This window comes from Solea solea, chromosome 18 (genome assembly GCF_958295425.1).
Source record: "Solea solea chromosome 18, fSolSol10.1, whole genome shotgun sequence".
NCBI lineage: Eukaryota > Metazoa > Chordata > Actinopteri > Pleuronectiformes > Soleidae > Solea > Solea solea.
The window spans coordinates 22732210-22748831 of NC_081151.1; the positions used below are offsets into that span (position 1 = coordinate 22732210).

General features: G+C 43.8%; 2 protein-coding genes across 2 annotated transcripts in view; one reads left to right on the forward strand and one right to left on the reverse strand.

Moving 5' to 3' along the window:
* The window catches only part of LOC131444545 (transcription factor IIIB 90 kDa subunit-like), a 63238-nt gene that overhangs the window by 11869 nt on the left and 34747 nt on the right, over nucleotides 1–16622 (forward strand). Inside the window, exons 6-12 of the mRNA XM_058614986.1 lie at nucleotides 1548–1620; nucleotides 11378–11527; nucleotides 12119–12212; nucleotides 12326–12452; nucleotides 13368–13407; nucleotides 14026–14130; nucleotides 14725–15039. Coding sequence (XP_058470969.1) covers nucleotides 1548–1620; nucleotides 11378–11527; nucleotides 12119–12212; nucleotides 12326–12452; nucleotides 13368–13407; nucleotides 14026–14130; nucleotides 14725–15039 — 904 coding nt within the window. The remainder of the gene's footprint in view (nucleotides 1–1547; nucleotides 1621–11377; nucleotides 11528–12118; nucleotides 12213–12325; nucleotides 12453–13367; nucleotides 13408–14025; nucleotides 14131–14724; nucleotides 15040–16622) is intronic.
* btbd6b (BTB (POZ) domain containing 6b) lies at nucleotides 2710–8109 on the reverse strand. The gene is made up of 4 exons (XM_058614987.1): nucleotides 7240–8109; nucleotides 5746–5836; nucleotides 5457–5575; nucleotides 2710–4520 (listed from the first exon to the last, which is right to left on the reverse strand). Exons 1-4 carry the CDS (start codon nucleotides 7632–7634, stop codon nucleotides 3488–3490), a joined length of 1638 nt encoding a protein of 545 aa, XP_058470970.1. The 5' UTR covers nucleotides 7635–8109; the 3' UTR covers nucleotides 2710–3487.

Here is a 16622-nt window from a genome sequence, read left to right on the forward strand (position 1 = left end):
TGTAAATCCTGTCCCACACAAGAGGATTTTCAAATCTGACTTTGGGGAGACCACAGAACAAGGGTGTTGAAACGTACGGCCCCCAAACCAGAACTGGCCCACCAGTGGGTCCAATCCGGCCCCCAGGATGAATTTGTGAAGATTGATTGGACACCTGTCTGTGATCTGTGTGTGTCTCACAGAAACATCATTGAATGTAAAACAAAGGGAAACATTTGGAGTTATTGTGCTATTATTTCACCGGTCCGGCCCACTTGAGATCAGATTGTGCTGGACGTGGCCCCTGAACTAAAACGAGCTTGACACACATTGGGCCTGGTCTCCTCAGGACCAGGGTTGAGAAACGCCGTCACACAAGTGCAGCTTTAAAGTGCTGCACTTGTTCTTCAGCCTCTTCTGTTAGAATCTGTTTTCCCAGAATAGCAGAAGGAGCATCTGCTTGAGAGAGTGAGAGAGTGAGAGTCCGTCCGTCTGCTCAGCTGCAGGGTCTGCAGAGAGAGAGAGAGAGAGAGAGTCTGAAGGAATGACACAGATCTGAGTTCATGGCCTCGCTGCTGCTGCTGCTGCTGCTGCTGCTGCTGCTGCTGCTGCTGCCTCAGATTTCAGAAACTTCAGTGCGGGCTGTAAATGTTTGTGCGGATGATAGATGTGCGGCCTCGTGGCTTTTGTTATTCAGCAGAATTTGTCATTAGGTGCTTTGGTGGTGGGGGGGAGGGGGGGGTTACAGCGGGGGCTGATGGGATTTACTGCAGAACCTTCTGGAGGTGCTGTGGGCAGGAAACAATGAAACATCTGTGATGGGAGTTTCCACCCTGATAACCTCAATGACACCCCCACCCTAATAAAGCAGGTCTCCAGCCTGTTGCTCATCCTCCTGCTGCTTTAAAGGGTTCTTCTGTGTGCTTTGGTCCGACTGAATGTGTCCCACAAGGTTTTCCTACAAACATGCTCGTTATTATTGAGCCAGAAATCTACCAACAAAAAACTGTCAAAACTCTACCATCAGACTAAATTTAATCCGGTTCTGATGCAGATTATGGATGTGGCCTCAAGTTAATTTATATTTAACAAATTCAGTGACGTCTTTCCAGATCAGGACCAATTTCCCTGATGTTTTGTGACTTTTTTCTCAGTTTCTTGACTCAGAAGGGTTATATTTTGATCACTTTGTCCTCAGTCATAGCTTCTTTTCCATCACTTAAACTCTCATTTCACTCATTGTCAAACTTCCTGAACACACGCAGTCCTAATAGAACCTAACCGCAAATGTTTAGATGAGAGGTGAATCAAACTCTGGATCTGTGTATCCAGAGATCCATGATGTAACCAGAACACTGAACCTGACCAGAACCGCGCTGAGAGTCTAACTTTGGGAGCGATGCCCGTCACTTTAAATCGTCTTTAAGTGGCTTTGAATGGTTTTAGTGGCTGCCGCAGTGATCAGATCTTCAGTGGATCAACATAAGCAGCCAAATCCAGTTGGAAAATGAGACTTAAAAGTGGCCGATCATCTCATCTGTTTGTGGTTTTTGTTTTTCCCCCCGCAGGTGAACGTCTACGTCCTGGGAAGAACCTTTCTGGTCCTGTCAAGAGAGCTGTGCATCAATGCCTCGGCTATAGGTACTGATTCTTGTGTTATTTCATATTACATAACGTCCTTCGCGGTTTCCAAGAGAAACCCAGATTGCTGCGTCTCTAATTATCTTTTTAGGTCATAATTAACCAAGAGATAGCAGTTAATTATTTTTTTTATCCAGCTGTGTGGAGCTTTAAATGTTCCTGCTGAGCCCGAGAGGCTCCGACCACATGTATAATTTAAGTGTAGTGTAAAATTAGAACGTGAAAAAAACTCCTTACTCATGAAATCTACAACTTAACCCTAAAAGAACTGAATCCAGGGCTGAATTCAGGCTGCAACATTTACATTGTTTAATATATTTGGCGATTGATGGATTCATTTGAGTGAATTTTTACTAAAATAACAATCTTAGCTGCTTAAAAATTAATAAATCCTGGTTGCTTTGCTCCTCTATGACGTCAAACTGAACATTTTTTGAGGCTTGGGGAAAACACCAGTCAACATGTTTCATTCATCTACAGATCAACAGATGTTAAAATAATCTCTGATTTCACCTTTACATTACACTGCACACACTTTTAGGCATAATTACTTTTGCCTTACTCATGAAATCAACCTTAACCTTACATTTTGATAAGTGGTTGTTCAGTTTGAGAAGAAATAAGAATAAATCCTGGGTGCTTTGCTCCTCTGTGACTTCTCTTTTTAAGACACCAATCAACATTATTCATTCATTCTTGACTAAATAACTAATCATTTAATCAAGGATGTAAACTACAGATCAACAGATGATGATTAAATGACACTGTACCCACTTTTAGGCATAATTAGATTCTGTATCATTTAAGTTAAGTGTAAAATTAGAACGTAAACAAGAAAAAAAACCTTGAAATCTTTATCTTAACCTTAAAAATAACTAAATCTAGGACTGAAATTATGTTTATTTTTTAATATTCCAGTAACTGATTGATCAGTCTGTGTCTGGTTTTATTAAAATAACAATTCCCGTGACTTTAGCTGCTTATAAATTCTGGTTGCTTTGCTCCTCTATGACTTTACACTGAATATATTTGGTCTTTTAAAGGACATTTTGAAGTTTGGGGAAAACACCAATCAACATTTCTCATTCATTCTGGACAAAATACCTCATCATTTAATCAATAAATGATAGAAATAATCATAAATTCCACCTTCCCCCACATAAAAAGTCATGTATCATAAACTAACAGTGCAGTTCACAGTGGTGTAACCAGAGGGCGCTGCTGCCCCTCAAATCCCCCCCCACACACACTCTCTCTCTCTCTCAGAAGAACAGGACATGTGTGGCGTTGAGTCACATTAAAACCTTTATGTGTTATCATCAGGTGTATAGGCATTCTTGTACACGGCGGCATCAAGCCGTCGACACGTGAGTCATACTTTACAAAAAGACACGACGAGGCGATCCTCTTCAAGTGCAAAACAACTCTGATCTCTACTGTCTGCTTCTTTTAATGCATTTGAATGGTTAAACTACATAAAGTCTGCTCTTTGTTGTGATATTGCTGCTCGGAGCTCTGGAGAGGAGAAAAACAACAAACCAGATTTAAAGCAAGTCCCTACTTTTGTTCCAGTCATGGAGCCGAGCTCGATTATATAACAAGAAAATCACCGTGTTAATGTTGTTTTTCTACAGCAGCCGCAGCCGTCGCACACACACACACACAGGCATCAGAGCAAATAACGTTAACGCGGAATTTAAATAGAAAAATAACGTTAAATTAAATACGATAAAACCAGCGGCTCTTTCTCCAAAATAGTCTCTTTAAAGAACTAAACCAGGCCATTTTGTGTGACGTGACTGGAGTGTCTTTAATGCTACATTACTTTAAAGGCTGGGAGGCATGGTTGTCTTTGTCTGTCAGCAGCTTATGCGTAGAACACCAGCTCGGGGATCTGTCCTCCCTGTACTCCGGTCCCGTTGGTGCTGTCCGACGAACACTGGAACTGAAATGTCACTTTGCCGCACTGCACCTCCGTCATGCCCTCCTGACCGAAGTAGCTCAGCTCGTTCCCGTCCAGCACGGCGCTCACCGTGTAGAAGGCGTCCTGCTCCACCTGCACCGGATGCTCGAACCACACGGGAAACGTGCAGCTCGAGCCGTCCGACACGAACTTGGTCAGGTTCTGGGCCAGGACCGCGCCCTGCCGCTTGAGTTCGATCTTGACGATGTACTCGGCCTTGCTGCCGCTCGATCCGTACAGTCCCAGACCGGCGATGAAGATCCTCTTGTCCACGGCAAACTGGATGCTGTCGCAGCGGCCGCGGTAGCGCCACTGATTGCTCCGGTACGCCGACGACTGGAAGCGGTGGCACTTCTGAGGCAGCAGACCCTTCCTCGCAGTCAGAGGGAAGTCCAGTGTGGGCTTCTTAGCCGCAGTGTACCACAGGAACATGCTGTGCGTCTCCTCCAGTGTCAGGATGTCGGACTGAGCCGCGCCGTTGGCGAACTCCTCCAGGCTCATGGAGGGGATGCGCACCAGAAACAGCGCCTTGCCCAGGACGTCTCTTTTGTTGCTGGTGGTGGGACTCAAACACTGTCTCTTACACTCCGCCACGGCCCAGCCCATGACCGCGTCGAACACCATCACCTCCTTAGCGTTGAGGGTCTCCCGCCGCAGTATGATCTCCAGCGTCTGCAGGTCGATCTCGCAGAAGCCCTCGGAGCACAGCGCCAGCTCGGCCTGAGCGTCGATCACCTCCCAGCAGCGCTGCGTCAGCTCGGGCTCCTCGAACAGGCGGCTCTGGGAGAGCAGCACGCAGGCGTTCTTCGCCTCCAGGCTGGTTTCCAGGAAGGTGACGCAGGCCTTGGCCAGTGCAGGGACTATGTACTTCTTGGCAGCGTACAGGGTGGCCAGCACCGTGTCCGCCTCCAAGTCAATCTCATCGCTGTACATGTATCTGAAAGAAGGACAATGACATGTTTTTAAATACCAGTATATGCGTAAAAGCATAAAAATCAACAAATAACCATTTCCTGTGGAGCCCGAACTCCTTCTCTATCTTTAGTTTTGGTAGCAGTGCAAATTCCCGCTTCATTTCCACCGTAACATTGACACTGAGCTAAATAGTGTTATTTTCTTCTTCTTCTTCTTCTTCTTCTTCTTCCGCCAACTCGTTTTATTTCTGGCTCGTTCGAGACATTGCATTTCACGCACATGTGAAAAACAAACGCCGCAGAGCCGACCAACCACTGGCAACGGGAAATCGCCTCCCCCCCCGCACATGGGCTCACAAATCATGCGTGTGCTGGCTAATTTTAGTGTGAAAGAGGCTTAAGCCTTTTGTACGGCCCTGCACGACACTGTGTTCTACTCTGAAAACTGACTTTGGATCCTTGACAGTCGCTCTGCGGTGCTTATCTCTTCTTGTTCCAAGTCTAGTTTCCACCGCACCGAAGAGAGCGAAATGGAAAAAGTGATCGCCTTTTTCTACTCGGGAGAGGATTGTATCATGACTTAACACATCCAAGCCTTTCCTCTGGAGGGATGAAAAGGCAACCGTCCGCGGCGCTGGCTTAGCCCGCGCTGCTAAATGAGCAACAAAGGCAGGGTATTTATAACCAGCACTCTGCATAGAGAAGGAAAACTGTCAGGCTGTGGATGAGGAGGAAAAAATGTTTCTAGTAGAACAAAGAGTGCAGAGAAAAGCAGCAATTACAGAGCAACACGCGGCTGCTGCTGCTGCTGCTGCTGCTGCTCTGGAGCTTCCAGCTCTCTGGTGTCCTCAGCTTTTTTTTTCTTCTTCTGGATGAGTAATAATAATACGCTTTGAAGTGACACTGACTGCGCTTGTCATCCCTCCCTCCGCCTGTGACTCTGTGTGTGTCGTACTTACTTCAGCAGAATTAGAAAAGCAGCAGGTTCCACATCTGGGATATGGATCTCAGACTCCTCCTCCGCCAGATCGCCGTAAAACATGGCACAGAAGACCGAGCTTCCCACGGCCAGCACGTACTGTGAGGGGAGGAGGAGGGAGACACAGACAGATGTGTCACACACACACATCCAGACACAAACAAAACAAAAAAGACTTGGCCTTCTGCGTCGTAGGGTCACTGAAAGTTTCACAGACAAACTGTAAACATCTGTGTTTCTGTTGACAACAGTGAAGAGAGCGTATTTACCTTGTGCGCTGGGACTTTCTGCGACGCCCCCAGAGGACCGACAATGAAGTGGACGTCGGCCATCAGCTCATTGTTAAACATCAAGGCATTCCTAAAAGCAGAGCAGGTTTTCATGAATAAGCCAAAGTCGGGATTGAATAACACGGAGTCTGTCCTCCCACGCTCTCTTTGCCTGGAGACACTGGTTATTTTCATAGGTTTTGGGGAGGATTAGAGCTCTACTGTAGTGGGGGCTGCGGCTCAATCGCTAAAAGCCACTAACGTTACTTAACCGAGGAAAAAACGCCGGTCACACTTTCCCACAACCTGTTGTGTTGTTGTTGTTGTACTTTTGTCTGATAAGCAGTTTAAAAAAAGTAAAAAATATAGGAAAATACTCATTTTTGCAAGTTGCAAAGAAGCAACTGTGCAAGTAAACCCTTATTTTAGGGTTTAAAAGATTAAGTGACAATCAGTAACTTGGAACTGTCACCTGTGGGGGGCAGCGTTACACCTCAGAGTACAGCCTGCCGGGAATTATTATTGGAGGAACATTTTTTGTCCCATATTGCGATTAAAAAAAAGCACCACAAAAGTGGAAATTTCACAAAAGAGGTCCATAAAGATTTATTTTGATGTGCCACAAGGGGGCGCCTGCATCTTTCCACGCATTCCAGGAACTCATGACTCTAAATTTGTATTTTATGCTTCAAAATGTTTGCCGAAAATTACGTAACCTATATATACGATGCAAAAATAAGTATGATTTTGAGATTAGTGTGTCTTAAAGACATTTAAAGAATTTTACACATGTTTTTCACTTTTTTCCAAACAAATATTACTATTCGATTATTTCATCAGTAAAATCGTGACATTACATTTTAATATCGTCCCATGCGTAGTGATGATGCAAATTGGGCAGAATGTATCAGCTCATTGCAGTAAAACATGTAAACTGATATTAACCTAGTAAGATGGATGGTTGAACTTTAATGATATGTGTCAAGATAACATCACAAGATGTTAAATTATATTCATAAAATGTAAAAAATATTCATATATTAACATTCTCCATAGCTGTACAAAGAATTCTGTGTGAAATCTAAGAATTCAACATGAATAATGTAATACAAAATGATGAATATATACATAAATTCAGTGTGCAGTTATTTTAATTTAGCTAAATAATGAGGTTGTACATCTGCAGGGTTTCCCCCCGCTAGATAAAGACACTTAAATCACAACAGAGTGTGACTGCACGAGGCGAGAGACACGGAGAAGTGACCTTCTTGCACTTTATGGTGCATTTTTATCTCTCTGGTCATTTTAGTACAGCGTGTTACTGTGTCTTCATTTGGCTGTCGTTACTCGGTAACGAGCTCCATTTGCTTTACGGTCATTTTTATCTTTGACACTCCCCAGCAGGGATAATTCTGCACATACTTGGAATGAGATTTACTACGGTCGTGAGGGAGAGGGTGGAGGTCAATTCGGCTGGTGTGTCGCGGTGCTCACCTCTCTCTAAGTGTGGGGTGGCTGCACTGCCAGCTGGGTGGGTCGACGTTGTTGTTGTTGATGTTCTGCTGGGTGGTCGGAGTGGTCGCCGCGCTGCTGCCGCCGCCGCAGCCGCTGCCACTGCCGCCGGCCTGGTTCACCTGCGCCGCCTTGCTCTTCTCCGTGTCCGCCACCGTGGTGCCATTGGCGAGGTTGGTGTTGTTGGTGTTGGCGGGGTACAGCTCCGCAGCCATCTTCTTCTTCTGTTTGGTCTTGTTCGTCAGGGACAGGGTCAGGATCTCATAACATAACGGCAGCTTCTTGGACTTTTTCAGTGTTTCGGGAAGTAGCAGCAGATAAGTCAGACACCTCATGATCCGACCATGATGGACCAGCCTGCAGTCTGCCGTGGGCATCGGCACAAGACACCCAGACCTCTCTCCCCCCCTGCGTTAATAATATCCGACGAGCCGGGAGAGGAGAAAAGAAGCGAAGTGTGTTCGCTCAGGCTCTTCTGCGCGAAATCTGCCTCCTACGACTCCGCTTTCAAACGACATCCACCGCGAAGTTTACACCACAGCGTATAAATATCCACACAGTCCGTTTCCTTCGCCTTTTTGCAAACAAAAACACTTTCCCCTCCGTTTCCTGCCGGTCACCTCATCCTCTCAGCCCCGCGAAGCGTAATCCGGAGAGTGGCAGCAGCTCTCCGGCTCTACTTTCTCCTCCTCTTCCTCCGCGTTAATCCTCCTCGCATATATTCCTCCTCTTCTCTTTTGAACCGGAGCGGCTGTCGACCGACTCACAGCCAGCAGCGATGTCCCGGTGCGGCCGTTCGCTCCCGGGGTAGGTCGTCGTTTGTCGGGAGTTTTCACCGTCTTCTGTTTTTTCCTCTCGATCTTTTTTCTTTTTCGTCGTGATTTTCTCGGACGCCCACTCGCCTCCGCGGGCCAATCGCATTCACGCACGGCGCTGACGTCACAGCAGAGTGCCGAAGCGCCTCCCCCCGCGGCTCCGCAGAGTGCGTCACTGAAGGGAGGGGGATGTGAGAGAGTGAAAGGAGGTCTGGAGGAGAAGTTTGAGCTGCGTTGGAGATAGTGAAGGATGAGAAGATGACAGGATTAAGTTTGCATCAGTGATGAAGAGCTTTGCACTGTGTTTTAAGGAGAGGGGATGAGAGGGTGAATCCAAGGAGATGATAGGATGAGACTGAGGAGATGAGATGATGAGTTCGAGGAGATGAAAGGGTGAGACTGAGGAGATGAGAGGGTGAGACTGAGGAGATGAGAGGGTGATGAGTCTGAGGAGAGGAGATGAGCGGGTGAGACTGAGGAGATGTGAGCATGAGTAGATGAGAGGATGAAACGGGATGAGAGCATGAGCTTGAGGAGTTGAGAGGATGAAATTGAGGTGCAGCGCTGTGACAAAGTTTAGTTGAGTTCTTCTTATTATTTTATTGATCCGTGTTTTCTAAAATCCCAAAACGATGACAATTTCAAATGTTTTGCTTTGTCCACAAACCAGAAATGAATCAGTTTTAGTGATTTCTTTGTTTTATGGAGCAAAAGAAACCAGAAAATATTCACTTTTAAGAAGCTGAAAAATGAAAAAAAAAACAACGCTCAAACAGATTAATTGATTAATTGATTGAGTGGATGATGATTCATTTCGCAATTGATTAACGGTGATTCAGCGCAGCTCTGCACACATTTGACTTGTAATGAAATAAATTTATTTTTGCAGTTTTTCTGCTTTTTTAAAATCTGTCCACATGGAATTGAATGACTTTACATCACTTATTGCTTCTCCTGCAGATCATCATTTACCTGCAGCTCTGTGTAAACGTTGGCATGCAGAAGTGTAACGGTGCCATAATGCGTGTCTGTCAGCTGCGTGAAGCTGGCAGCTTAGAAAAGAACGACTCACCCTGGTGTCGCTTTTGTTTCCTGGGCGGCGGCTCCGCGCTCTGACGCTCGAGAGTCGCGGAAACAAAAGTGAACGTCACCGTTTCAAACAAAAGCAGATCACAGGCTTTAAATGTCAGTAAATACGTGAAGAAAACCCAGAACACAGTGTCACTCTGGGGTTATATGAGGTTAAAACACTCTCCTGCACAAAACCCCATTGAGAAAATCAACATTTCAATTTATTTGACCCAAACGGCCTCTTTTTGATTCTAATCTCTTGTTTCTGGAGTTCTTGCCTGGCCCTGACGTTATAAAGTTAAACTCCAGCTCTGCAGACGTATCATTACATGGTTCAGAGGGGGGAGGGAGGGATGGATGAGCCTGGATCTGGTTACCAGCTGGCTCTACCAGCTTTCCACTGCACTGCTCTTTAAAAGCAACTTCAAAGATATTTGACTCCACTGTTAGAGCCGAGCACGACACTCCACCTTTTGTCTTTGTGCAGGGGGAAACCCACTCTGGTAAATGTCAGTGTTAAACGTCTGCCACACGGTCACAGTCGTTCTGTAGAACTGAAACAAAAACAGACGGTGTCGTGGCAGGAGCAGGTGTCTCTGTAAAGTTTAAGATGGAATATACAAGAAGAGAAAAGCTTGAGAAGTGAGTTTGTGATTGGAAAGGTGCCCGTCTGCCAGCTGAGGAGAAACCGTCTGCAGCTCTCTGATCAGCAGCAGGAGACTGGTTTTACTGGAAACGCTTACAGGTGCAAGCGAAGCTCCATCTGTGCGTACGAGAGGCAGGAAACGCTTTAGACTTTGTCGCCGCCGACAGTTTTTGTTTATCGCTCAGAGGAAGGTGAATCAGGGCTTGTAAACAAATGTCACGGGGATAAACAAGCGGAGGGTTTATTGGGCTTCGTTCTGCAGCTGCAGCAGCAGCAGTGAAACACGAGCAACAACAAGTCACTGAGATACCACAGTTCCACATGGAAATCCTTAAAGTGATAGCTCAGGGTTTTTGAAGTGGGGTTATATGAGGTTATAACACTTAGTCGTGCATCTTGCATGCAGCTGACTGTGCTCGTAAAGATGTGAACTCAAGATGCACTCAATAACATCTCCACCTGCTTCTGTCAATAATATCTCAAGAATATGTTTATTGGTGCCATCTTTTCTCAGTTTGTGTCAGTGTAGCCCTCTCCTGCACCAAACCCCATGGAGAAAATCAGAGATTTTAATATCACAGCACACAGCAGCTGTTGATCCACTGCTGCCTCCACTAGTATGTTCAAACGTATTATGTTGATGAATTCGGCATTTGAAATCCTTCATTTGGATTTACCGCAGTGACACTAAGTGACCACACGAGGCAGCAGTGGACCAGCAGCTCCTGTGTCCCCCGCATTCTAAAATCACTAATTTTCTCTATGGGGTTTGGTGTGGGAGAAACTTTCACCTTCCGTCTAACAGTGAGAATTATTTAAACTGACGTTACAACGCGATTCTCAAAAACCTTTTAAAAACCCATTTACTGCCCCGGTATTCTCTGTTTAAGGTCCTGTTACGTGCTTGTACTTGTACCCTGAGATCACGTCGCCCGCTGTTTGGAACCCAGCTTCAAAGGGAAAGTGAAAGGGGTCAAACGCTCCAGAACAAGTGAACTTATGGACCCTGAGTGTCAGGTTTCCATGGCTGCAGCTTCAGGTTACACACAGAACAGTAGCTTTGTTAAACAGTAAGGGTTTTTTTTTTTGTCATTTGAGACGACGATGATGATGATGATGATGCATTTAGAGGATGAATGCTTTTACCAAGGTGCAACTGTTTTGTTCTTTCACCCAAATACCATTGAAAGTTGTTATATTGATGGAATTGATGTGTTACACCTGATTTCACAGTGAAATAGACTCCTACAACAAAGTAATAAACTATTTTCCATAGCGATTCATCCGTTTATTATGTTTGGTCCACAAACTGTTTGAAATGAGCATGTTCTCAAATGTCCTTTTATGTCCACAAACCAAAATGTGTCATTTGTAATGATAATTTAGCAAAAATATTGAATGAAAACTTGTTTTAATTATTAATAAAACACTCAAACCAGTGCAATAAATTGTCAAAATTGAGTAGTTGTTGCAGCCCAACTCCTAACGCATGTTTATTGTGGTTCAAACTGAGACCTTTGTGTTTATTTATCACATTTTCAACCATGTTTTTGTACCAAAAAACACTTCAATTGTTTTCTTTCGTCAGATCCGTGTCTGTACATTCCCCGCTTTGCCCAGAAGCTGGAGTTTGGTGACAAGAACCACGAGGTCTCCATGACGGCGCTGAGACTGGTGCAGAGGATGAAGAGGGACTGGATGCACACGGGTCGAAGGCCGTCGGGACTCTGTGGAGCAGGTGACCGTCTTTATTTAGAGTGCACTTAATAACATCTCCACCTGCTTCAGCCAACAATAATCTAAAAAATGGGTTTATTTTTGCCATCTTTTCTACTTGGAAACTGAAGTTTGTGTCAGTGTAGCCCTCTCCTGCACCAAACCCCATAGAGAAAATCAACGATTTTAACATCACAGCGCACAGCAGCTGTTGATCCACTGCTGCCTACATTAATATGTTCAAACGTATTATGTTGATGACTTCGGCATTTGAAATCCTTCATTTGGATTTACCGCAGTGACACAAAGTGACCACACGAGGCAGCAGTGGACCAGCAGCTCCTGTGTCCCTGTGAGTTAAAATCACTGATTTTCTCTATGGACTTTGGTGTGGGAGAGTGAGTGATTTATAAACTTTCACTTTACTGTTGGAAAAGTGAGATTTATATAAGCCGACATAGATTTTAGTAAGTGTGCCTTTTGTTATGTGGCTACAATCAAAAGTTGAATTCCCGCCCCCTGCTTACAGTACAGTCCTGCCCACTTCTCTGGCTCTGCAGGTGAAATACAGTAGATGACGTGAATCTCATCACATGTGGTTTGTTGTTTCCAGCTCTCCTCGTCGCCGCCCGTATGCACGACTTTTGCCGCACGACCAAAGAAATCATCAAAGTGGTGAAAGTGTGTGAAAGCACTCTGAGAAAAAGGTGAGCGCTGCTGACTTTCTGGGTTCTTTGCTCAATATCATAACAACCAAATCATTCAAGACATTTAAGAACATCATTTATGGACCGAACAATAATCTCCTGTGATTCATCAGACTGACCGAGTTCCAGGACACGCCCTCCGGTCAGCTGACCATCGAGGAGTTCATGAGGCAGGACCTGGACCAAGAGTGTGACCCCCCGTGTTACACGACTGGACTGAAGAATAAGAAGTACCAGCAGGTGAGGACACACTGTGTGTGTGTGTGTGTGTGTGTGTGTGTGTGTGTGTGTAAAACATCACTGTATATTTTCTCCATGATTAGTTGGGCCCTCAGGCGTTCACCGGCGGTCCATGAAGGATATTAACCTTCAAAAATAAAAGTTTACATTAACACAGAGGAAACCCGTGGCCTTTGTTTCCTCTCCCCTCAGAGAGCTGCCATTGAAAACGTCCTTAAAAAACAGACGGCTGCTGACTGAGCATTTTTTTTTTCTTTAAATGTCCTTTACATTATTGTTTATATGACCTTGTTTTTATGCTGTGTGTTTTTAGAAATGGGTTTATTTGTGGGTTGAGCCACGTCAATGACGCTTTAATGTCCTTTTCTGACTCTGAAATCTGCTGAAAATGTATTTATATCCAAGGACATGTTGATGTTACGTTGATGCATCAAATGTATGCATATTAATGGCTGTTTCTATTTATAAACACAACAAACGTAGGACTTTTAGGATGGATTTGGACACAAAACCAGAAGAGTGGTAGGAAAATATTCACATTTACGAAGCTGAAAAATCAGAAAACTAGAAAATATTCACATTTAAGAAGCTGTAAAATCACAGGAAGTAGAAAATATTCACATTTAAGAAGCTGTACAATCACAGGAAGTAGAAAATATTCACATTTACGAAGCTGAAAAATCAGAAAACTAGAAAATATTCACATTTAAGAAGCTGTACAATCACAGGAAGTAGAAAATATTCACATTTAAGAAGCTGAAAAATCTGGAAAATTAAACAGATTTCCGTACAAATACAAACAGCTCTTTTTATTAGAAGTGTATAACAGAAAAAGAGCCACAGACAAACAAACCTAAACTCCTCAAACACCCATAAATGAGTCGTGATGTTGTGACGTTGTTTTCTCTCCTGTAGCTGGAGATTGAGCTGGAGAAAAAGATGGAGGACTTTGAAGGTAGGAACGTCTGCTTTTGACATTTGTTATTAAAATCTTTTTATAACATCATTTGATATATAGCAGGATAAAAAGCCCCAGCATTGGGAATGATCAAATTCTGTCTGTTTAGAAATATGGCCAAAGTCAAATCATTAGGCTTAAAATGAAACATGTTGTATTTAATATAATAAATATGATAATACCAGTGCAACAGATATATACCAAAAACAAAGACCAGATCTCATCTCATGTCACTATAATATCTACATATTGAGCTCTGGTCGTTTTTTAAATGATTTAAACGAGGGGGAAAAAAGCTGAAAAACTGAAGACCGTGCGCGTCAGAGAGGAAACGACTCCCCGTTCTTTTTCTGCAGATGTGAAGAACCAGACATTATGTTTCCCTCTGTATTATATTGTAATTATGGAACTGAGGGAAATGTAATTTGAAGGTAGAAAAGAGTTTGAGGAGAAGTCTGTGACGGCCAAGCACATATAAATGACCACTGGTGTAAATCACACACACACGGTGTGTGTCACTTTTTTACAGAAATAAAAAGCTATTCCTCGCCCGTGCACACACATGTGACCACGTTATTTATTATAACACTCAGCTGTTGGGTGACTTTTTTTCAGAGGAAATCCACTGCTACGAGGACGAGATCGACGCAGAGCTTCAGAACTGTCGACCCAAACTGAAAGGAGTCTACGCCGCTTACACTAAAGAAACGGCTACAGAGGGTGAGTCATGTGTTCACACCCGCACACGTTCATTATCAATATTAACCTGCTGTCTTCACCTTTAAAATGGAATCACTTACGTTATAGAAGCTTGATTTTTGTCCCCATAATGTGAGTGTGTTCACAGATGCTGGTCCCCACAACATGAGTAATACCTGAAACACACACACACACACTTGTGTAGGCCCACCCATGGAAAAACACACACATCAGATCACACTCTCCGTCACTTCTTTGTCTAATCTACTTCTTCCTTTAGCTCTTTATCTCTGTCTCTTTGTCTTTGTCTGTCTCCATGTGTGTCTCGCTCTCTCTTACGCACACACACACACACACACACACACACACACACACACACACACACACACACTCTGATAACTGACCATATTTGAACTGAGGTCAAATCAGCCACCATGAACAGTCAAAATTATAAATCCGTTTTCTTCTCACTTTGAACATGAAACATTTCATCCATTCAGGCCGAAATTAAATTAAATTAAATTAAATTAAATTAAATTAAATTAAATTAAATTAAATTAAATTAAATTAAATTTAACACCACGTAGCTTTTTAACGTTAACTCTCGTCTTTCAGTACCGGAGGAAGTCGGTGGCGACGCCATCTCCACGCCGTCTAAAATGGCCGCCGCCACCGATGAGGAGCAAGAGGAGGAAGACGAGCTGGAGGCCGTGGCCAAGCACTTTGGCAAACAAATGAGTGAACTCACACTGGAGGCTCTGATAAAACTGGAGCAGAAGACACCGGGGGAGGAGGAGGAGGAGGAGGAAGGCGGTTCTCCGAAGAGGAAAGGCCCCACGCTGGAGTCCATCTTGGGGAGGATGCCCACAGCGTCCACGCTGGGACTGCCCGAGTCCATCAGCAAGTGCATCGGAGAAGAGAAGGAGAACGGTGAGTTTTTTTTGATATTCATTGTCGTTGAAAACTGACTTTGTAAAAGTGTTTACAGAATTTACGAGGTTCCTTGAATGCAATGCGGCAGCAAAGCATTTGCTCAGTGGAGACGGCACTATGTTTACACTCCTTAGGTCAAGTGTCGTCCAGTAAGAAGTGCGGTTGTGTTCTCTGAAAGGCAGACAGTGTTTGGACCCTCAGGGCCACCGTACTGTGGCTACCACATAGAAGACAGAGAGCAGCCCGTTGGAAGAAACGGTCTCAAGACCGTGCAAACTGTTTTATTGCATCTTGAAGCGACTCTGGCTTGCTGTGAAACCAAAATAAAAACATAAAATGCACTGCGTACGTATTTAAAATAATTCAAATGTAATATTAAACTCCTTAGGTACCAACATTTGATTTTGAAGAATGTTCAGTCCCTTCCACAAAAGCATGAACTTTGATACTCAGCCCTGACGAGAGTAAATTAGTTTGAAGAATAAGAATAATTAGCTCTGCGTCTAATCCTAATGGAGCTTTCTGTTCTTCTTCCCCCTCCATTTGGAACCTACTTAATAAGATAACCATTTTTATTTTCTTTTAAAAGAAAGAGTCAATGTCAACGTGACAGAAATAAAACAACCACAGGGGGAAACCGTCATGTGTTTCCTGTAATTACCTAATTACACAAAGTAGGATGTCGTGTGTAAACGCAGCACCTCGTTCCTCCGCTCTGTGTCTGCAGAGGCGTTGATGGATGTGAGGTAACGCTGCCACATCTGCCCTTACCACCAAAAACCTCGGTTTTTATGGCTCTCAGGGAGGGGGGGAGTCATGGGAGGCCAGGGGTGAGAGGGGAGGTGAGGTGTGTTTTCAAAGGAAGCAACATCCTGTTACTGAAGGGTCACAGGTTTGAACCCTCAACCTTTTTTATGCCCTTTTTTTCCTGATCATGTTTTTTACTCAATCTTCAAGTGACTCTGGTGCTGTGAGACAAAAATAAAACCATCAACACACAATGGCAGTATTTAAAATAATGAAATGAAACATAAATAATATTATAATGTCATATTTTACCTTCAAATATACAACATTGCACATGTTTTTCTTCAAAATAAAACCTCATTAAATGCTGCTCATAATGTGGCAAAACTAGATCATCCAAACAACATTATAAAAACAGCATCAATGCCACTCAGCACAACATATTCACACAAACAAACCCAACATAACCTCGCTTCACTTTTCCAAGGCTACAAACTTTCAGATTTCCATTATCAAACAATGTCAATCAATTTCACACCAAACACACAAAATATACAACCCTTGACATCCAATGAATCAGTTTATAAGCATCTAACCCCTCAATAACACCATATTCTGAAAAATTTGCACAATATCATATCAATATTCATGATGTGATTAAAAAAAGACACAAAACTGCACCAAAATACATCTATTACAGTGTTAGCAGAAGTGTTTGAAATCTACGAGGTTCCTTGAATGCATCAGCATTCAGCAAGGGATTTGATTTGTGGACTTGCACGTGTGTTTGGAGAATTACTAACATTTCAGAGGGTCATTCAATGCATCTCGAA

Coding starts and splice junctions, on each gene's coding strand:
- btbd6b (XM_058614987.1), bottom strand. CDS start 7,634: ATGCCCACGGCAGACTGCAGGCTGGTCCATCATGGTCGGATCATGAGG. Junction 5,837..7,239: donor CACCCCACACTTAGAGAGAG/GTGAGCACCGCG, acceptor CTCTGCTTTTAG/GAATGCCTTGATGTTTAACA. Junction 5,576..5,745: donor AGAAAGTCCCAGCGCACAAG/GTAAATACGCTC, acceptor CTCCCCTCACAG/TACGTGCTGGCCGTGGGAAG.